This window comes from Scatophagus argus, chromosome 4 (assembly GCF_020382885.2).
Source record: "Scatophagus argus isolate fScaArg1 chromosome 4, fScaArg1.pri, whole genome shotgun sequence".
Taxonomy (NCBI): domain Eukaryota; kingdom Metazoa; phylum Chordata; class Actinopteri; family Scatophagidae; genus Scatophagus; species Scatophagus argus.
This window is the reverse complement of record NC_058496.1, coordinates 26,377,757-26,399,379: the sequence shown is the minus strand read 5'-3', so window position 1 is coordinate 26,399,379 and position 21,623 is coordinate 26,377,757. Positions and strand designations below refer to the sequence as shown.

Here is a 21,623-nt window from a genome sequence, read left to right as displayed (position 1 = left end):
GAACTGCATATTGTAAAGAGGACTGACATACGTGTAGCCACCCTTGCACTGACAGGAACACTCTTCTTGTTGTTGAGCACAGCATAAACACTGATCAGATACTCTACACCAGGTTCAAGCTCCTGAATAGTGGCCACCTTCTGGTCCCCAGGCACCTGCATGTCCAGTTCTAAGCCTCCAAGAGCAGTGGGTACATATGTGATGTGGTACTCGGTCACACGCATCTCATTCTCCCAGGACAGGTCCACTGTCTCTGGGGTGACCTCCACTACTGTTAGGTTTTTGGGTGGTGAGACTGTGGAGAGACATTGAAAATCAGTTATTTGTATTAAAATGTTAGCAACATAGTAATGGCAATTTTATGTGAAAACAAATTATTCTTTAAAGTTTTCAAGTCAAATTTTTGCATAAAATATGACTTGAAATAATAAGACTGAGCACAGGATTCATAACCAACATCAGCCATCAGTGACTTAATTGTAAACATCACTTTTCTGTGAATATATCTGTCAATCTAAAGAAATTATATTAAAGGTTTTCGTCTGATGTCACATGGTGAATACATGTCTAGAAGAGGAAAGAACAAGGGACACCCTAGTATACATTTTTAGATTTCAATCTAAATAAAATTTTTGAAAAATCCTTAAATAAGTGCACTCGGAATTGCCAAGTGGCCAAAAAATGATTAATGCTGCTGATTAAAGCCATGTTCTCTACAATTTTAAATTGTGGGGCCTACCAGTAGTAGAGTAAAAACACAGTAGCAAACATGGGAAAATACCCTAGGACGTGTCAAAGAAATCAATAAATGAATGTATGAATGCATGCACAGTGTAATTTACCCTCTGAGCAGTCCTCCTCAATGAAGCCCTGGTCACAAAGACATACTCCGTTCTCACAGCGTCCCTGGTTGTGGCAGTCACCTGGACAGCTGCGTATGGAGCAGTCTGGCCCCGTAAAACCATCATAACACATACAGTTGCCGTTGACGCAGTAACCTCTGTCAAGGCAGTTTTTGGGACATGTCCTCTCACTGCAGTCCTCACCAGAAAAACCCTTTTGACAAACACATTGTCCATTTACACACTGACCACGGTCCAGGCAGTCATTGGGGCAGGTCAGTTCACTGCAGTCATTCCCCTTGAAGCCAATGAAGCATACGCACTTGCCATCCACACACTCTCCATGTCCCATGCAGTGTTTTGGACAGGTCTTGATGCTGCAGTCCTCCCCAGAGTAGCCTTTCTCACATATGCACTGTCCATGAACACAGAAGCCACGATCCTGACAGTTGTTAGGGCAGGACAGCTCACTACAGTCTTCACCTTGGTATCCTATGTCGCATACACATTCTCCGTTAATGCACTGACCTCTGTTGCTGCAGTTGTCAGGGCACGAAAGAATGGAGCAATCTTCACCCTCGAATCCTGGATCACAAATGCATTTCCCATTGAAGCAATGGCCTTTCTCATTGCAGTTCTTGAGACAGGTGAGCTTTGAACAATCCTCTCCACTGTAGCCAGTCTGACACACACACTGGCCATTCACGCACGTGCCTCGACTGTTGCAATTCCCAGGACAAGTGAGCTCACCGCAGTCTTCTCCAGTGTAGCCCTCTTCACAGTCACAGCTGCCGTTGATACAGCGTCCACGATCATAGCAGTCATTTGGACAGATGAGTTCGGAGCAGTCAATGCCCGTCCATGGCTCAATGCAAATACACTCATCATCCACACAGCGTCCACGGCCTAGACAGTTGTTGATGCAGCTGGTCTGGGTACAGTCCTCACCAATGAAGCCCTCCTCACAAAGGCAGGATCCATTGACACAGTGGCCATAGTCTCCACAGTCCAGCAAGCAGAGCTCAATACCGCAGTCATCCCCACCAAAACCCTCAAAGCACTCACATTTGCCATACACGCAGCGGCCCTGATCCTGGCAGTCATTTGGGCACTCAGGTTCAGTGCAGTTGGGGCCTTTCCATCCAGGCTCACATACACAGCTGCAGGTGTCAGTACTCCAGTTCCCATGGCCATTACAGTAAGGCTTTGTGGACACTTCACCTGGGTGGAGGATAAGTAAAACAAGAATTAGTAATAGTAGTAGTGAAGGTGATGGTAGTAGTAGTAATTCAGCATATCAAGCAGAAAAATTAAGTCATACTATCAACATCTGGTATTGTTCTTTCAAGTTTCTAAGCTCTCTTTGGTGGTGCACCCAGTAATGCCCTGACAAGCCATAACTAAGTATCAGCTGCTAAAAACTTGAAAATAAATGGAAGGCCCTATGCAATGTCACAGAAGCATATTACTAAGTATTAATAGAGGGAAATTAGAACAATAGCGGGTTTCTTTTCAGCACTGTAGCCAGGCTGACAGAGCCATAGCTCTATTAAAACTTGTGTTCCTACAAACCTCAATAGCGATGACTTTATGAGCTTTATAATGATTATCATGGTTTACTACCTCCTGTCCTTGACTGGTACCAATCTACCTTCAAATACAGCAAACAGCTGTAAGACTGGATATTTATCTAGACCGCTTTTCTCTCACTGAACGTCGCTACAAATTCTTCATCTAAATGATCAGCATGTCTCTTAGACCCCATCCTGCTTAAAGAAGTTTTACCTCTAACAAGCACTTCTCTAATAGATATGATTAATCTGTCTCTATTACCAGCCTATAAATCACAGTCCTTTAAAGTAGCTATAATCAAACCTCTCCTTAATAAGCCTAATCTTGATGCAGAGGTTTTAGCCAACTACAGACCTGTATCCAACCTTCCCTGTGTCTCTAATATCCTTGAGAACACAGTTGCCAATCAGTTCTGTGACTCTCTACATAACAATAGTTTATTTGAGGATTTCCAGTCAGGTGTTAATATAAGACAGAGACTGCAAGTTACACTCAAGTTACAAATAACCCTGTAATTGCATTAGAAGAGGGACTTGTCTCTGTACCTGTTAGATCTTAGTGCTGCATTTGATACCAATGACCATTACATTGTATTCCAAAGACCGGAACATTTAACTGGCATTAAAGGAATGGCATTACACTTAAGTTCAGTTCATCGAATCTATATCAGTTTGTACATGTTAGCAATGAATCCCATTAGTATGGCAAGGTTTTGTGCTCGGACCAATACTGTTCACCTTATATATGCTTCATGTAGGTGATAAATACTTACCAATGCAACCACATGAAACCAATCAATTAACTAAACTTCAAGCATGTCTTAAGGTCATATAAACCTGGATTACTCACAGTTTTCTGCTACTGAACTAGACAAAAGTCATGCTGGACCCTGAAAATCTTAGAAACATATTATCCAATGATGTGGCTGCTCTGGGGGGCATTGCCTTGGCCTCCAACACCACCATATGGAATCTGGTATTCATCTTTGATTAGGATACGTCCCACACAAAAATTTCAAGTACTCCTTTCCTCTACATAAAATTGTAAAACATCATGCGTATCCTGTCTCAAAAAAATCCAATAAATTTGTCCATATATTTGTTACTTATTGCACAAATGCTGCTACCCTTGTCCTGCGTAACTGCCAAAACTAGTATAAGAGATCACATTTCTCCCATATTGGCATCTCTGCACTGGTTCCCTGTAAAATGAAGAATATAATTTTAAATTCTTTTTTTCACCTACAAAACTTTTAATTGTCAGGAGCCCCCCAGCACAGTAAACTAAACAATTTTTACCACTGCAACACATTAATTACAGTTCAACTGTGTATAGAGCAAAAAGTAGAGACTTACCTGTAACCTGAGCTCCACAGCAGCCAGCACCACTGCTGCACTGCTCTCTCAGACTAGACAACTCTGACTCCAACATCTCCAGCCTGTTAAGAATATCCTTGATGTCTGGCAGCTGGTTGTTGCAGCCACATGCCTGCTTGGGGATACTGATGCGATGTGTGAAGACAATCTGATTTTCATCATCCTCTGTGTGTTCCATGTGCTCAGTGTTCTGCATGTCCATCGGGGTGCTCTTTTGTTTGAGCTCTGCGCCTCCAGGTGAGTCAAGGTCCACGGAGCAGAGGGACGTGGAGGGTACGTTGATGTTGTAGACATGGTTGAACACTACTGGCTGGTCAGGATGGGGCAAGGTGACGTTCTCCTGGGTTTTCTTAAGCACCAAAGCCTCTCTACGGTGTCGGATTATCTTTTTTACCAGGCCGGCAGTGGAGAGCTCAAGGAGCAGGGCCACAGTCACACAGCCTAAGAAGAAGCCTTTCATCCCCATGATGACACCCTGACCCTGCAGCTTCTGTGGAAATAATAGCTGGATGCAGAATATAGTCTATTCAGGTATCAAATAGGTGTTCTTGTCCTGGAGTAAAAGAAATTACAGACGGAACAAACAAATTAAGAAGATTCATTTTGAGAATTTAGTTTCCAGGCACAAAATTATGTCACATTCTAATGTGGAACATACACAACATAGAGCAAGCCTGCTGTCTGCTGAATGTCTGAACGTTTTGTGGTTTTCCGTTACCATTTGAGATACAGTCGTTAACATAGTTCCACCACATATAATTAGAATCATAGCTGGACTGGAATATTAACCAAGTAAAAACATAAAAGGAATCAACCCGCTTCTGTTGCCCTTAACAAAAAACGATGTCCTGTTCCTCTCGACCCATTTTAGCCCCTCTTCTCTCAGTTGAAGAGTCACACATTTGCAAGACAAGGGTGCATTCCTTTTGCAATTCCTCCCAAGAACAAGAGTGGTAATTACTGTAGTGGTGGTATGTGACCTTGGGGATCTGAAGCTTTGTTTTTCTAAGCACTCTGAGAACAGGTTGCTACAAACATCCCAGCAACACCTGCACGATCCTCCTCTTTTCTCCGCAGTCCAGTCCACAACCCATCCTGACAGATTAATACCAGTGTATGGTTATGGAACTGTAGGCTTCCTGTACAGCACAGAGGTTTGCTTAAAATACCCTGCTACCTGCAAAATGGCACGTCTGGATTCTAGAGCGGCTCTCCTGACAGCTACTGGGTTTTCTTTTCATTTCTATCAGAGGCATCTTATCATTTTTCATCTTTTAACAGGTCTGCTGGGAAAATGTGCTGAGGTTGTGCAAAACTTAAAATAGCCATTCAGGAACCATTTTTCTTTCTCTTTGATATTAGCATTAAATTACAGTAAATATACTGGTTAGTTAACAGTATACCTTTGCTGCATGCAAGACTGGGTCTACTGCGCCTAACACCAGGTATCTTATGAAAAAGGGGACGCTTTCTTAAAGAATTTTGTTTCTCTAATAATCATTTTTACTTTCACAATACATTTTTACTGTCACCCTGCTAGTACTGAATCAAAAGTGAGTGTAAAATGATGACTAGAGGCCCTGTGCATGGCAATAAACATTTTAAAGTGTCTGGCACAATGTAATTTGACATTTTACCACACCTTGTCAGAGATGCTCACACCAATCATTTTTATCTCTAATAAAACCATTGTGTGCCATGATTGCTCTGATGGTTGAAAGTAGGTCTTAGCAGCCAAAATGTAATGTATGTATGTCAAATGAGTAGCAGACATGAAAAAGCATGATTGTGGGAATACCCATCTTTTCTGGTCATTTTCTTATGTGCAGGGATTTGAAGAAAAACAGTCAGCAAGCAATGTTCCAAGAGAAAGAGAATGAGGTGCTTAGTCTCCATATCCCAGCCTTATGCCTGATGTGTTATTAGGTAAGCTCAGTATGGAGGGATCCCATGGCTTCACCCCCCCTGTCCCCAGCTTCTTGATTAGACAGGCAAGGATGAGCGTCTTCGTGATAGGTAAACTGTAAAAGTGCTAATGTAGCTTGCTGATGGGGATACTGAATATCTGGCATTAAAGGAACAGCATTACACTTAAGTTCAATGTATCAGATTGACAACCCCCCGCCAACACACATACACACATACACTCACTCACACACTGCCCAAGCATCACAAACCAGGGATTAAATCAACAAAATAGCCAGAAAATTGCTTTGAGATGCTGCTAAGGTTTTAGTTCTGGGCGGATGGCTGGCTTTCTCACTTTGAAGGCTGGCTGTTCTCCATATGGCCCTGTGAGCGAGGCAAGCCTGAGAGACGAAAGCAGGTTTTGTGTGAGAATCTGAGGCTCTATCAAAACTTGATTTGATTCAGAAACAGATGAAGTGAAGCAGCTTCCACAGAGTCAGAGAATAATTCTGGTTTAGCCTTTTCTCCTCTTAGCTGCCATCTATTACTCTTGAATATGAAGCAGAAAAATCACAATGGATAATCTGAGTGTGACGCTGAGAAACACAGAGCTGATTCCTCTGTTTGGACTTGTGGCCCTGGCACTGTGCTAATGCAGCTGGTCGCTGGCACTGAATACATGGACTTGATACAATCGGACTGTTGCTGCTTTGTTATTCCCTCACTTGGATTTGCTCTATAGTTAGCTTCTCAAAAAGCAACAAAGCTGTTGTTGCCTACTTTGTTGTCAAATGTGAGGAGAGCTTCACTATGGGTCACTTGCTGGCACATACATATTTGGTGCAATTGATCTAAATTACGCTGTTGTAAATGAGTGTTAAAAAAAAACCAAAAAAAAAAAACCCACTTAAAGTTGTATACCTCACATAGAGCTGGAAATGCTTTAAAGATTCAGTTGGGCTACAAAAAAGTAAAATTTCCAAAATGTTAAATTAATTTCATGGCATTGTTGTCTTCAGGATTAAACTGAAAAGATGTGATAATCAAAGTGTCAACATTAACCTTTTACCCTGATCCTGCCCCCAATCCTAACACAGCCAAGCATGGAATATCTTAGCCTTATACTGTATGTTTGCTTGTTGTTAACAGACTAAAGTTTTAAACAACACAGGTCATTTTAACATGTGCAACATGCAACTTTAAATGTGTGTCAGTGGTATGCACAAAAGCCGATACTTTCATGGGCATGGCCAGAAGAAACAGTAACATCAGAAGAGTTCAGAATTTAACATCTGAAGCAGTGCCTTTTACATCCCTGTTTTTTTCCTTCTGGGTAATGTAAAAATCCCAGACAAGATTAGCAAAGCAGACGAGCGGACGGGACGAGACAAGACGAGGTAATATAAAAAACAGTGTACCTCCTACCAACTGAAGCAGCTCCCTGTTTTGCTTCCATGTTGTGAAAGTCTAGAGCCTTAATCCATGGGTAAACGAAGAGAATGTATCTGTTTGACAAAAGGAGGATCAAACCAATAGGATCAAGATAAAAGTAAAATGAGGACAGCATAGTCAGCACAGATCCTCATAAGCTACCTGTCCAACATGGCATGCAAAAATGTGTCTTATTATGGTCTATTACTTAGCATTGATCTTGTTTCCATCTGCGTTTCAATGGAAAAACATACATCCTCTGTGGATGATTTGTTTACCAGTGTTCCTTTCCTCCTACGGTCTGCTTTCCTTTTAGACACAAGTTTTACTTTCAGTTGGATGGAGATTGATGAGCAGACTTTATGTCTGGGGAGGATTGCAGACATCGTACACAGAAGTCAGTGTCACTCAGCCAGGGCCACATGCAGACCAACTTAGTCATCACTGTATTTCAGCTATCCTGAGACTCTTCCAGATGGCAGGATAAATCACAAAACTCTTACTCAACAAGCATCGGTTATCTGTATTGCACTTCTGAGAAGAAAATGCATTTTGTTTGGGCACAAAAGAAAGGTCAGTGTTATCAGTCTGTGCAATGCATGGTAAATTATTCGAAAACAGACTGACATAGAAAGAAAGATTTGCTAACTATCAGTGGGTATTGGCAGCACTAAAAACAGACAACACAGGATTTGTGTGATAACAAACAAACTGAATAATGAAGCAGTGTGTTCCACTTGGTGTGTAAAAGCTGTAAATATTCAATGACTACAACTATATATCAAGTCCCAGGACAGCATGTTAAACAGGTCTGATAGGATTCACATGCTTTCCTTTCAATTATGAAGAATTTATCAAGCGTGCCTAGTTTTGTAGGTCACCCATGACAAAAAGTTAGCTTGCCTTCTTTGGTACAGAATCTAAATCTGGGTCGCTGATATAAGGAATGAATAAAGGGTTATTGTCTAGGGCTCTTACAACTTAAGATACTGCAACAGTGGAAAATGACCAAGATATGAGCCTCAGTTATGGACATTCACTGCCATAATAAGAATCTTAAAATAAACTTATTTTTCTAATCCCAATTTAAATCCCAAAAGAACCACAAATCCAAGTGAAATCTGCTGAAAAACACATTTATCACACACATATTCCTAAACGTGTCTGCAGAGTGCAAAGTGTAGCCGTGTAATAATTGCTGTGATTTCACGTGCCATTCCCCCACCATCATTTGCCATTGTTTTGGCTTTCTATGGGGCTGTGTGATAATGCGCACTCCATGGGGCCCATGCAGACTAGGGGGGAGAAACCCTGTTAAAGTTGCTAGTCTGCTGCATGCTGTCCCCATGGTAAGTTGCACTGTAGTTAGCTCTGTATAGAATAGTTTTGATTTTGTCCATAAAAGTGTAACATTGGCTTATGGAATTTTAGGCAGTATTTATGTGCCAATGCCAGTCACTTTGGTGGCGATTTTATTTGTTGTTGCTGTAGTTGATAAATAGATGTCACCACATGTACGGGATTTTGTTAGCTTGAGTTCATCTCTCAGTTAGTGATGATGCTAACAGCTAGTCACTTATTTCCTTTTTGTGTTCTAGTATTTTAAACTGCGGGGCTTATTATGACAAGCTGGCTGTGAGACATGCACTATAGTTTCTCCAAGTACATGCAGTTATTATCTGTTCTGTTTATATGTAATACATATATTGGACCAGTCTGCTGCATTCTGTCCCCATGTATTTCAAGCTGCAGAGCTTATATCGAAGAGATGGCTGTGAGACATTCTCCAGTGCTGGATACCTGCTAATAAATGGTGAGTGGAGCCAAAGGAGAGAGGAGTCCTATCTAATTTATTACACAATGCAAGAAAGAAAAAAAGAAAGAGAGAGAAAGTACATGCCCGCAACAATAGAAAACTGCCACATATGTCCTGACATGAGCAGGTGAATATTGATTTGGGTCTTTTATCACCACCAAGGTCAAGGCAAGTTGCTGAGGCAGCACTGTGGCTATGAATTATAACCATCAAGCACAGAAATGAATTTCCAGTGAGAGTTGACTGCTCAAAGTGCAATCAATGGTATAGTTGTTGCTGGTCTGAGAAAACGTTTTTTAAATTTTATCACCTCATGCTCTGGGAGGCACATCGTCTGTCTTTTTCTGCCTTTTATGACCAATGCAGCCAGAGCTGTTGGGCCGAACTGAACAAAACCCTGGCAGTAAAATAAACTGCTCATTTAATGGCTGAAGAACGCGGTATAAGAAAACAAGACAAAGAGGCAATCAGTTTCAGTTCATTTTATATGAGGATAATGACAGGATAATGAGCAGGTAAGACAAAGCCTAGTGTGGGACTTGGTCCTTATGTACTCTAGTGGAAAATCTAGATAGATGGATGGATGGATAGATAGACACTTTATTGATCCTGAGGGAAATTCAACAATCTTCCAGCTTATTTCTTGTTAGACAGATGCATATTTCAAAAGCAAGCTAGTTTCAACTGCTCAGCCACACTTCACAGCTTAGCATGAACGATCATAACAGCCTGGGGTCACTGTCATAGATTAACTGAATATCTATGTTGAGTTACAACCTTCAAAAATATCTGAAGAGAAAGATACATTATGTGGACAAAGCTATTGGGACATCTGGCCACTACAACAAGGACATTAATGACATCACGTTCTAAATACATAGACAGCTTTGCAGCTATAACAGCTTCGACTCTTCTGGGAAAGCTTTTCACAAGATTTTGGAGTGTTTCTGAGGGAATTTAGAGTAATAGTGAGGTCCAAAGGATGGAGGAATAAAGGTGCAAAGTTCCTGGCTCGAACATGCAAATGGGTAAATTTAAAAAAAAGGATGTAAACAGACTAATGTTATGTTTACCATTTGTTCTGCTTCCCCATTGGCCAAGTAAAATCTATTCTTAGTAACAATGTATAGACTCATATAAAAGGAATCAATCATCAGAAACTATCTATAGAAAAACAGAAAGATAGATAGATGAATTTTTTAAATCCCAACAGCCAACAAACTAGGTTGTTGTTGGCTGTAGGTTGTTGGAAATTAGGTGTGACTTTGTTGTCCCACATTAATTTGGTTGCCCCAATAGAATTAGTCCTGATGACCCATTAAAATAGTCAGAATAGACAATGGATGAGCACAGTAATAAACGGAATTATTTTAGGGCTTGAAGAGGCAAATTCTTTTACTTCTCAAATTAAACAAAATATGAGTGAAGGCACTGATATGAAATTAATAGAGCATATCAATGTTTTTACTACAACACCCTCTATCATTATTTCCAATATGTTAAATAAAACAAATGAATCTTTGACCTGGGAATATGCTGTTAGTAATAGATAAAAAGATGGCTGGTTTCATCATCCAAGGCAGCGCTCAGAGGCTCTCCACTGTGACCCTATTGCATCTGATGACACAGATAGTGGGGGAGTGGTGGGGGTTGAGTGTGTTCATGGCTGATAAGGCAAAAGGGGAGGCTGGATCTGAGATACTGGCGGAAACACTTTATTTGGATACTTGGAGAGAGTGCTTTGCCAAGACTGAGCTCTATCCCGCTCACAAAACTGCCAACCAAAACCAGTTTCCGACTTTGACACTAAGACACAATGAAAATGAATACTGAGTGAATGAAAATGTGGCAGATAGTCAACTCTCAGTTTAGCTTTTACTAAGCTCACAGTGAGACCCATCAGTATTGTTTATGGCTCTTCCCCTGTGGTGCCTCTGTCTTGTGCTGCTGTTCTTGCTGGGTCCAGATGGAGAGGTTGGATGCTAGTCATTGTTCATGAGCATTGTAACATGCTGGGTGCTGGTGACCTACTATTTATTAGCTTAACCCCCATGTGGTGTGGAGGCTTGACAGCCTCATGCATCAAGGCTTTACAGCACATCCACCTGCTTTTTTTCTCTAGACAGTTGTAATTGCATAGCTCTCTGTTCTACCTACTTCCTTTCAGCAGCTTTCACACTATACTGCCATTACTATAAAAATCTGGCTTGTACTTGCCTGTGTTGTAATACTACACAGAGGTATTGATTACCACAACTGACATAACAATGAAGAGTGTGAAAATTTGTTAGTAAGCACTAATCAGCTGACCTACAGACCAAAAGCCTGCACCTCTGAAGTCCATAGAACGAAAAGTAAACATGTAAGAGGACCCTCCAAATGTTGCATTCTCAGCACTTTACACTAGAGGTTTATTGGCTACTTTCATCCCAACAGGATGGAAAGAATTTTTTTTCCCAACTAGAAATGGAAACAAGCATGTTGGCTGTGAAACCCAGACATCTGTTTGTCCTTGTCTGTGATTAAAGCCTGAAGTGTGTAGCATGTCCAAATTAGGAGTGCCTTCCATTCAGACACTAGCATGAGCCTAATAACCCCACTCCTGGGGTCGCCTCTTCATTGGCTTCCCACTTTTTTTTTTTACAAGTTTCCCCAATTTAAATTGTATGCCCCTCTAAAAAGGGCCCCCATCTTGTTTCAAGAACATTATAGCTCATGCATTCCAATGTGCGGGGTCACTAGTGGAGGCAAAGTGTCAGAACGAAGTGCCTACCACATGTGTTCATCTGTCGGATGTCTCCAGCAGAGTGCCAGGCAATACAAAGGCATCCCAGATTGCACAGCTCTAACATTTCCATTCTTTTCCCACACATTAGCGTCAGAGGAACATTAAAAATCATCTAGAACGGTTACTACACTAGATTTCTTTGAAGGGTCTTGGCGGCACTGGGGGAGGGTGTGTTGGGGGGGTTACTGTAATGATGTTAGTGCACTCACTGGTGCAAATACTAAGTTTTCATGCAATCCTTCAAATCAGCCAAGAAAACAGGACTCCTCTGATTTTTCTAAGGTATCCAACCATACATACAAACTTGCGTGTTTTTGACATTATGTATACCCCACTGACATGAGTGGTCTTCTCTTTGTCTCCCTCTTCTCATATTCCAAATATGATTGTTTCCCTCAGAAAACTAGCAGATATCCCAAGTCACTGGTTCACAAACTTCAAAATCTAACAAATAAATATTTTGACCTACAGTTTGTCTAGAGGAATATTCGGGTTCTTGCTGAAGTCAATAGTGTTCATTCTCTAGGAACCATGACCCTCTCCACAAAAGTGTTTTTATATTTCAGACAATGATTTCTGTTTTACTATTTGATTAAAACCACAAATACCACACCCTACTCTCTTAATACTTAATACTCTCTTAATGTGTCTTTTAGTTTAGTTTAGATTTCAGGTATTGAGAACCATTTAACAACTGGTGGTTATAGGCACTGGGTAGCATTAAATCATTAAAATATGAATTAATCAGAAACCAGTAACAATTTTGAAGAACAGAGATTCTGGATCAGCTTAAAGATGACTTTCACATCTTTGCATCTCTCCTGAGACTTGCCCGGCATGGATGATCTGGACTGTCCACAATTACTGTTTGCTTTCAATCGCCGGTGGAGGAGATGAATGGGGTTAAAGACAGTCACCCTCTCAGAGAGCTTTGGGGGGCACAGAGCATTGGGAGCTAGCAGCTGTCCAAACAAAGGCCCGTTTCCCACTCATCGTTATGCCGAGTGTCACTGTCAGTGGCTACTCGTATGTGTAGCCAAAGCATCATGAAATATTAATGCACCCAGCCTCTGCTGCCACCTATGATTGGATAACGTGTATGTTATACAGAAGTAGTCAGTATAGAAACTCATGTCTGACATGTTTGCATATCATCAAGTTGTGAAAATAAATCAAAATTTAACAAAAAAATTTATTTCAGGTGAATTGAAAAGCTTACAGCGAATCTGAAGTCTCAGAAACACAGCCAGACTCCTTCATTGTGTCCACATCTCCTCATTATACACAATTACCATTCAGTAGACGATGCCTTGGTATCCTGTGGGTCTCCCTAATACCTCCATAAACATCCACTTCTCTATCTCTCTCTCTACACTAAATCATTTGTTAACCTCCCTCCCTTCCTATAACCTTCTTTCACCAAGATGCACTTAGAAGTCCTGTTAATAGTCACCGTGAGCATATGATTTTTTTCAAATATATACTCCTGGTTCAGGGAAATACAGCATGAATCTGGAAAATCTGCAATAAATCTTATCTGGCCTTATAGAACTTCATTACCTCTCACTGGAAAATGGTCTAAGTGTCTCCAAAACTACATCTAGACCATCTCCGACAAGAATAAGATTTGAGGCTGAAAATTTTAGAGTGAAACTATGTAAATTTTAAAAGCATAAAGAGCACATTCATCCCATTACAAACTAAAAGTAAAGTTCAATTTCACTGTTTTCTCATTTTTAGTTAACCAACCATATGTTAAATGGGACATGACTCATCATCCATCACCCTGGTAACCAAGAAAATGAAGCAGATGGGCTGGGCAGATCAACTGTTGTTGGTGAGTGTAAGCTGTGACCTGAGTTGCAAGCTTGTAGTTAACCCTCTGTTGAAATAGCAATAAGTTAGCTACCTAGCTAATGTCAGTCAAAAACCAACCCCACCACCACACAAGCGCTTCATCCCTGAGTCCCCCAGACTCTACCACTGCTTTTCTGTCAAAAAAAAATGGTTGGACAATAATCCACTTGGCTAATGTTAGCTAACTGTGTAACTCATAGTTAATTGTGCTATTGTTACATTATATTTTAGTTCTTACCATTACACTGCAAATAACACTTGTGAGAAAAAAAAAAAAGAAAAAACATGACTAGTAGGGGCGGCACGGTGGTGCAGTGGTTAGCACTGTCGCCTCATAGCAAGAGGGTTCCAGGTTCAAATCCCGGTCCGGGCCCTTCTATGTGGAGCTTGCATGTTCTCCCTGTGCCTGCGTGGGTTTTCTCCGGGTACTCCGGCTTCCTCCCACAATACCAAAAACATGCACATTTGGTTAACTGGCTACTCTAAATTGTCCCTAGGTGTGAGTGTGTGCATGTGTGGTTGTCTGCTTTGTGTGTCAACAACTGGCAACCAGCCTGTCGCCCGTAGTCAGCTGGGATAGGCTCTAGCTTCCCTGCGATCCTGACGGATATGCGGTATAGAAAATGGATGGATGAAGCAACTGGGAAACAGGGAGAACAACCACTGAATGTGTGTCAGTAATATGTGTATGCTGGAGATATGGGAGACCAACCAGAAGCATCTAATACTGAGCTGTTTGTCTCCTGGGTTACACAAACCTACTGTCTGCCGGAAACCATAAAGTGTACAGCTGGACCTACTTCTGCAATCATCACACACACACACGCATATGGACATACAACATTACCCATCTCCCCTCTGCTATCCCATTAGACCACAACTCAGCATCTGCCCTAATGCAAGCAGAATAATTCAGCAGATCTTCACAGACTTCCATCTCTGAAGACATTACTCTTCTTACCTGTTCTGGTAATAAATAAACAAATAGGTAGCGAAAAGACAGACTTTCAAATTAACATAACTGGCACCAAGGTGCATGTAGTTAAGAGCAAAATTAAGCTCTCTGAAGTCCATGCTTGTAAAAAATGAGGACGAATTACAAAATCTGCTTTGATGAACTGAAATAGTCTGTTTATTGCGAGTATTGTCCTGATTCTTCGCTGGAGGTGGATGCTCAGCTTGGTCTCAAACAACACATCAGCCAGGTAGTTAATTGACTGACAGAAAATTAATTGTCATCAATTTAAAAAATTCAAGTTTTGCAACTTTTGGCATATTCATATCATTGAAAAAACAGCACAAGTTATTTTTCACCTGTCTGATGTTTTTTAGACTTTAAAAAATTAATTATCAGCAGAAAAATTGCTAATGGAACTAATCCCTAGTTCTATCCTGTGCATTTTATAAAAATTGATTAAAACTGAAAATAATTTCACCCTAAAGTTTTAATATCAACTTATATAAAAGTGAAAAAAGCTAACAGAATGTGATTTCTAAGTTATTAAGTTGTCAAGTTGTGCAAATCGAATAAATTAATTAGCCGGGGCAGACAGCCTCTTTATTCTGCTCAAATCCAAACACACCAAAGCCATGCAGGTAAAGAAGGTGACTTACCTCGCACACAATGCAAAATGATGAAAAATGAAGCAGAAGCAGTGTTAAAGAAAGCCTTTTCAGCCAGTCCTGACAAATGTTCCAACCGGTCTGTGTCTTTCAGAGCCCTGACAGCTCTCTCATCTTCCCTCTTCTCTCTGTTCTCTTAAAGTGTTTATTCGAGTCTACCTAGAGAGCTGATGTTGTACAGCCAGTGAGGGATGGAGGGGGGTGGGGGGGAGGAAGAGACGACGACAAGAGCAGAAGGGAGATGGAGAGAGGGAGTGAAAGAGAGAATTCCCTTTCTCTTAAACAGTAGTTCCTTTGCGGTCAGAGTCCACTCCCACCTACTGCTCTCTTAAATGCCCCCCACCCATTCACCCTCTCCACAGCATTGTGACTAAAAGCGAAGGAGCTGAAATGGGACGCCTCAAGGTTGGAAAGAGAGAGAGTGACTGAGAGAAAGAGAGTAGGAGAGGAAGGGGGTGTTGATGGATTGGGGGGGTGGGAAGAGGGGTGTACCATTAGCAGCAAATTGCAGCAGGCAAGCCAATGGAAAGCAAGATATGAGTGAATGCAGGGCCTGCATTAACATACCATTTAAGAGCTTGAAAGCAGGGAGTGAACAGGGGCTCGGCTCCACTTGCAAGACTGATGAGAATGCAGATCCCTGCAAAGACTAAATATATACTAAAACAATGTACTTCATCAACCTTGAAAATATGGTACAAAATGAGGGATTTGAAAATGCTCAATTGATCATTAGTGCAATTTGTCAGGAGACAATGAAATTTCTGAAAAAGTAGATAACTTTCTACAGAACATGGTCAAGGTTGGAATGTTGCGTTATTCTACAGCGTAGTAGAATAATGCTACTTAAAATGTATAAAAATGGACAGGGCATTGTCATTCCCTTCTAAGCCAGCAGAGGAGACGGTAACAGAATCGACTCAATAACCACGCAAAAGAGAGGGTGAGCCTGTAAGACTGGACGCATGCTGTTCCACAAGCTGTTGTAAATACATGTTTCCTTTGCTTAACGAATCTCGCCATGCTGTCTTAAATCACATGCTGGGGCAGCATTATACTGCCGTTATTTGGTTTAGTCTAACAAATACCTGTTCCTTATAGTAGTATTTTCAGATGTCTGTTTAATTAGGGTTAGGTTAGTAAATACTAGTTGACATGCTAATGCTACTTAGCTTACGTTTTGGCTTTAAGATGTTTATTCAAAAAGATGTAGATAAAAGCAGCTAGTGTAACACAGCTTTAAAAGAAAAACAAGCTTGCTCAATTTCAACAGTGAATTTGCAAATCAGTGTTCAACAAAGTTGAATACAGCATGAACACTACTGACACTTCAGTGAATCAATTAATTGCACTATTCCACTGAAATACAATGATTTTGGCCCAGAATTTTGCTGTATGGAGTGTTGTTATGCAATTTGGAAGGATGGACGAATGAATAGTGAACCTTAACAAATAGCAATGCAAATACAGAAACCAAATGTATAGTAATAGAAAGGTAGAATGGTAGCAAAATGGTGACCGTGAATGGTATCAGAAGTGACCTTTGATATAATGAGGACTTTTGCATCTTTGAGTTTGAGCTATATTGTAGAAACTGCATACCACTTTGGCTGTCACCTCTTCAGTATCATAAGCTCAACAAATTCTCTTGATAGTGATGATTTCGTTAATGGAACATCTTTTTACAGACGCCAACTTACGCATTGAACTGTTCATGTGGTGTCAACCAAGTAGAAACCATACATGCAGGCTCAAACAATCATCACAGTAACCACTTCTAGATTAGAATTTGCTGAGAATTCAAAACATGCTCTGACTGCAGTCATCCTGCACTCAAGAATGTAATGTAAACAGGCACAACCACCTCAAATAAACACTCGGGAGGATCTTGTTTCACACAGCTTCTGTGGCTGTGGCTAAAACTACAGACTTCAAAGGTATCAGAAAAGCACATCAGAAGATCTTCCATGATTGTCAGTGTGGAGGATGGTGTGACATTCATTAAGTCAGAATATGACCCCTCAGACTGATCATACAGGGTTTTGCTGGTGGGGTTGATGGTGGGGAAAGATAGACCTTCACAAATACAGATTTTTTATTTTTAGCTTGAATCACTTCTTGAGCAAATTTTAGAAAATGCTAATGATGCATGTCCAAGGAAACAAGTCATTTTTTTTTTATTATTTTATTTTTATCTAATGTAAAAAATCTCAAATGCCCCATATGTTTATAAAGATTAGTGGTATGTGAGGGAAGATCCATATAGAACATCACTGGAATATGTGTGCTGAGGATTGTGAGTGAAGCTTTTCTCAGCAGGGGAAATGATTCTCATCTTGTTGCTGAGAGCCTATAGTTATTCAGGCAGAAAATATCCTCCCTAATCCTATATACAGCACAATGGCACATATGTAGCAGGGCTATCAGGTGATAAAAAGCAAATTCAATGACTTGAGGGGCCCTAAATTCATTTTCATCTCCTCTCCCTGGGGAGAGGAAGAAAATCTATATAGTGCAGGGGCATAGATCTTTTTTTAATCACCTCTGGCTGTAATGATATCATTTAGATGATATGATGGGTTGAAAGTGTGGCTATGTATATAGCACCTGTTTTAAATGAATGTAAATGTAGATTCCCTGTATCTCTCCATCTGTTCCTGTTCTTATGTTCCTGTCGCACTCTCTCTTTCTCTCTCCTTTCTTCACAGCCTTGCCAGGCTTCACGGAGAATTGCTGTGGGAGTTCTCCACCTTCCTGTTCACAAAGATATACCTGCTCACTGACTTTCAGAGCAAGTCAACTGAGCAGATTTTGCAGATGACACCACATACATGCATCCTCATCTGTCAGCCAATTTCTACAGTTCTACAACCAGCCGTCTGCTTGAGGGAGCCCATTTTGCACAGCAACGTTCAGTTTTATTCGCTGTCATTTAACATATTCACCGAAATGCAACAAGAGCACTGCTAGAAACTGCAAACGAACAGGCTATTTCAAAAACAGTTTTCCACCACACACCCTATTTAAGATTCAATTTATTAGCTGCAAAGTGCAATGAAATCAATTATGAAACAATATAGAGTAACTTAATTGTGGTGCTGGTATTCACATCTAATTCACTGCTGGAAAAAGTGAGGCAAAGGTTGCCTGAAGCACTTATAATAAGGTCTACTTGCCAAGGAAAGGGACTCTGTGGGAAGTGAGACACGTTCTGTCAATGACAGTGAGACCTAATTATACTATGGAGCCCCTGCAGCCATGGAGGATGTCAAAGTGGGCAGCAATAAGACTGCTGATGGGGAATACACACACCAACTGCCATTGGTGTGTGTGCTTGCAGGTGACCTGGAAAGACCTGTTTATCTCATTAAAAATGAATCACAAGGTAATAAGGGCCTCACTTCCATTTCTCCCCACCTTTCCAGTGTCTGTCCTTCATCCATTATGCAGCAGCGACGTGAGACAGTGTGGGTTAATTCCACAGGGAGGGTCACTTGGACAGATACCCTGTCTGCTCCTCATCCTCCCTGAGGTACTGAAACCCTTGCCTCTGTAATGCTAAAAGGATACAATAACAATGTGATGGGAAGCATAATGTAGGTGATGAGCACCAGATAGATAGTCCAAGTAGAGGTAGTCATCAGTGACAAACCAGCAGCCACAAGAAGTTAAACAAGGGAAAAACAGCCTTTTAGCAATGATTCATAATTCATAACACAGGGAGCAGATGGGCCCCACGATAGCTTAAACAAGGAGGTACAGACAAACCAAGTGTTTTGCTTTACTTTTTGGCAGCTGTTTGCATAGCTGGTTGCATCATATTTGTAATAGAAATGATCTAATCTAAGTAGGATCGTAATTTAGACGTCAGAGAAACAGACCTTAGACCTGAAGGTAACTGAGTCAGATCTCCAACAACAGAAATTCAAAAGAGGAAGAAGCCAGCAATCCTGCAGTTAAAGGAAGAGTTCAATATTTTATGAAACAAATTTGAGCTAGATGAGTAGTTCAATTATAATGACTCCCTCAGCGGCTCAGTATTTGAGCTATTCCTATTGTTAACGTCCATTCCAAGTGTTTTTCTTTTTTAACATTGCTACACTTAAAGAAACTGCTCCTTCACATTTAATGCGATCAACTTAAAGTTTGATCAGTGCCATCTTAAGACCCTAACAAGGAAAATATTTTCGACTTTTTTGTTCAACAGTTTGACTTTATCCAGGTGGTTTTTTGCAGGTTAGGAATAGGCCAGTTCAATAATAACAAATCCAAAGTTCAAGAAAAATAATTCTTCTGGGATTCTACAATAAAAAAAAAAAAAAAAAAGAAATTCAGTTTGTTGCAAGGTTTGAAATCTCAAATCTGTCTCAAGTAAACCCTCTTCCCAAACAAAAGGATCTCTGACAGTGTTATTATTTCAGCTCAGTTCAGTTCCTCCCCCATAAGTAACAAAGAAAATCAACAAATGATTTCTGAAAAAGAACAGAAACCCAACATCACGATGCTCTCTGTGTTACCTCAGGTATCTCTCAGTTAATAACTTTTGTGCACACAGGATGAATGTTTAAAAGTGCAGCTGCAGGCTACAGGTAAGCTAGCTGTCCTCAAAGGGCTTGTTTTGTTTTGGAGGAGTAGACAGAGGTGAAAAGAAAAAGAAATACAGGCAAAATCATTGACCTTGTTTTTAGAAACTGAAAGCTCATTTCCATTTTCAGTTTTAGAATGACACCCTGACACCCTGATGTTTTTAAGAAAAACACAGTCAAAACTTCTCCCACCCCTGTGTATAAATGTCCAGTAAATACCCCCAACACAGTGTCAGGACCCTGGCCTTGGTCTGGTCTGGCCTGGTGGTCCTTGGCCTTTGACCCTATAGCTATTTCCTACTGTTTGTGTTGCTACATTCAGCATCTTATTGGCCCTGACTCAGCCTGCATGGACAGCTGTTTCAGTCATACAAGCTGACAATGTAGATATAATACTGTGTCTTCTCTTCTCTTGTTTCATACACAGGCCTAAATAAAAGGTGTTTACTGAATATGTGTGTGCATGTGTGTATGTGTATATATATATATATACATGTATACATCTGTCATCTGTTGGGAAAACATCATACAACCGTACACACTGTTATCGTAGTTTGATCAAACTTTGAAAGATAGATATGTATAGAAGTATTTATACAAATTAAATATATATATATATGTGTGTGTGTGTGTGTACGTGTATATAAAACAACAGGAGAAAAACGCTTGGAATGGACGTTAACAATGGAAATAACTCAATAGATACATAGATTCCTTAAACAAATTAATGAGTCCTTATCTCAACACAAAATCCCACTTTAGCATCTCAAAGAAGCAAACAAAAATACTCAATAAAAAAATAAACCAGCATTATAGCTCTTGTATTCAATAGAGTATCTTCTCAGACAACTTCACATTTACTTCCTGTAGTGCGGACGCACACTGTGATTGACCTAAGAGGTAAAGACCTACTTCAACAGAGGTCCAGCCAATCGGTGCAAGTGGTATCACCATGAAATGGAGATTACCTGAGTTCAGGTGAGCTCCAGTTCCATATCTCCAGAGCATGTCCCTGTCTGGCCAATGCTTTCACCATGAATGTCCCTGTTCCTCTGTACTAGATGCATTGTGACCACATGCCATAATTATCCATGATATCAATGCCTGATCTTTGGTACATTATAGGCTAGCATAAGCAATATTTTGCTTGTGTTGTTGTTTATTTACCTCAGTATTTGGGGTTGCCAACTTTCGCATTTAGTTTAGAGTGAGATTAGATGAGTAGGCTGTCGCCCATCTCAGGGGTCAGAGTCACTGCTCAAGCCCCAAGAATTGTGTTTAAAAAGTTTTGCTGCTGAAATATGGAGGTGGGAAAACAGGGAGGCAGAGGGAATTGAAAAATGGCTCAAAGCCACATCTACATACACTGATTGATAAGTAAATGAAGAGGAAAAACATATTGTTCAAAGACATTTGATTCTGCAGGACGAATCATCCTGATTCTGAAGGATGATTTTATCCAAAAACCAACAAACTAGATTTTATTGAACTAGAAAGTCGGCCTAGAAATTGAAGAACACATATTTACCGACTTACAAAGATGATTAATCTTCTGACACCTTGGCAAGTATAATTTCAGCAGTACTGTCTGATACATAAGAGCTAACCTGTCATAATTGCATTAAAAGTTGTATTTTTTTAAGATCATTTCAATTTTTCATATGTGTGAAATTGAAAAATAAAGTATGGTTGATTTTGGTGCAGTATGTGTGTGTACCTGATGTGAAAAGCCTGATGTGTAGAGTTTGTGTTTTTTGCAGAGGTAGCCTATTTAACACATGTAATATATCTTTTGAGACTTCATCTTATTTGGTATAGGATTTC

The 21,623-nt window shown here is 40.4% G+C and overlaps 1 protein-coding gene across 2 annotated transcripts in view; it reads right to left on the bottom strand.

The window, feature by feature from the left end:
- Positions 1 to 15,645, bottom strand: part of tncb (tenascin Cb) — a 56,312-nt gene extending 40,667 nt beyond the window's left edge. For both annotated transcript variants that reach the window (XM_046386065.1, XM_046386066.1), the window contains exons 1-4: positions 15,205 to 15,645; positions 3,770 to 4,343; positions 843 to 2,063; positions 32 to 295 (exon numbers count right to left, since the gene is read on the bottom strand). In XM_046386065.1, coding sequence (XP_046242021.1) covers positions 32 to 295; positions 843 to 2,063; positions 3,770 to 4,256 — 1,972 coding nt within the window. In that variant the 5' untranslated portion in view covers positions 4,257 to 4,343; positions 15,205 to 15,645. The remainder of the gene's footprint in view (positions 1 to 31; positions 296 to 842; positions 2,064 to 3,769; positions 4,344 to 15,204) is intronic.
- Between the last annotated feature and the right edge of the window lie 5,978 nt (positions 15,646 to 21,623).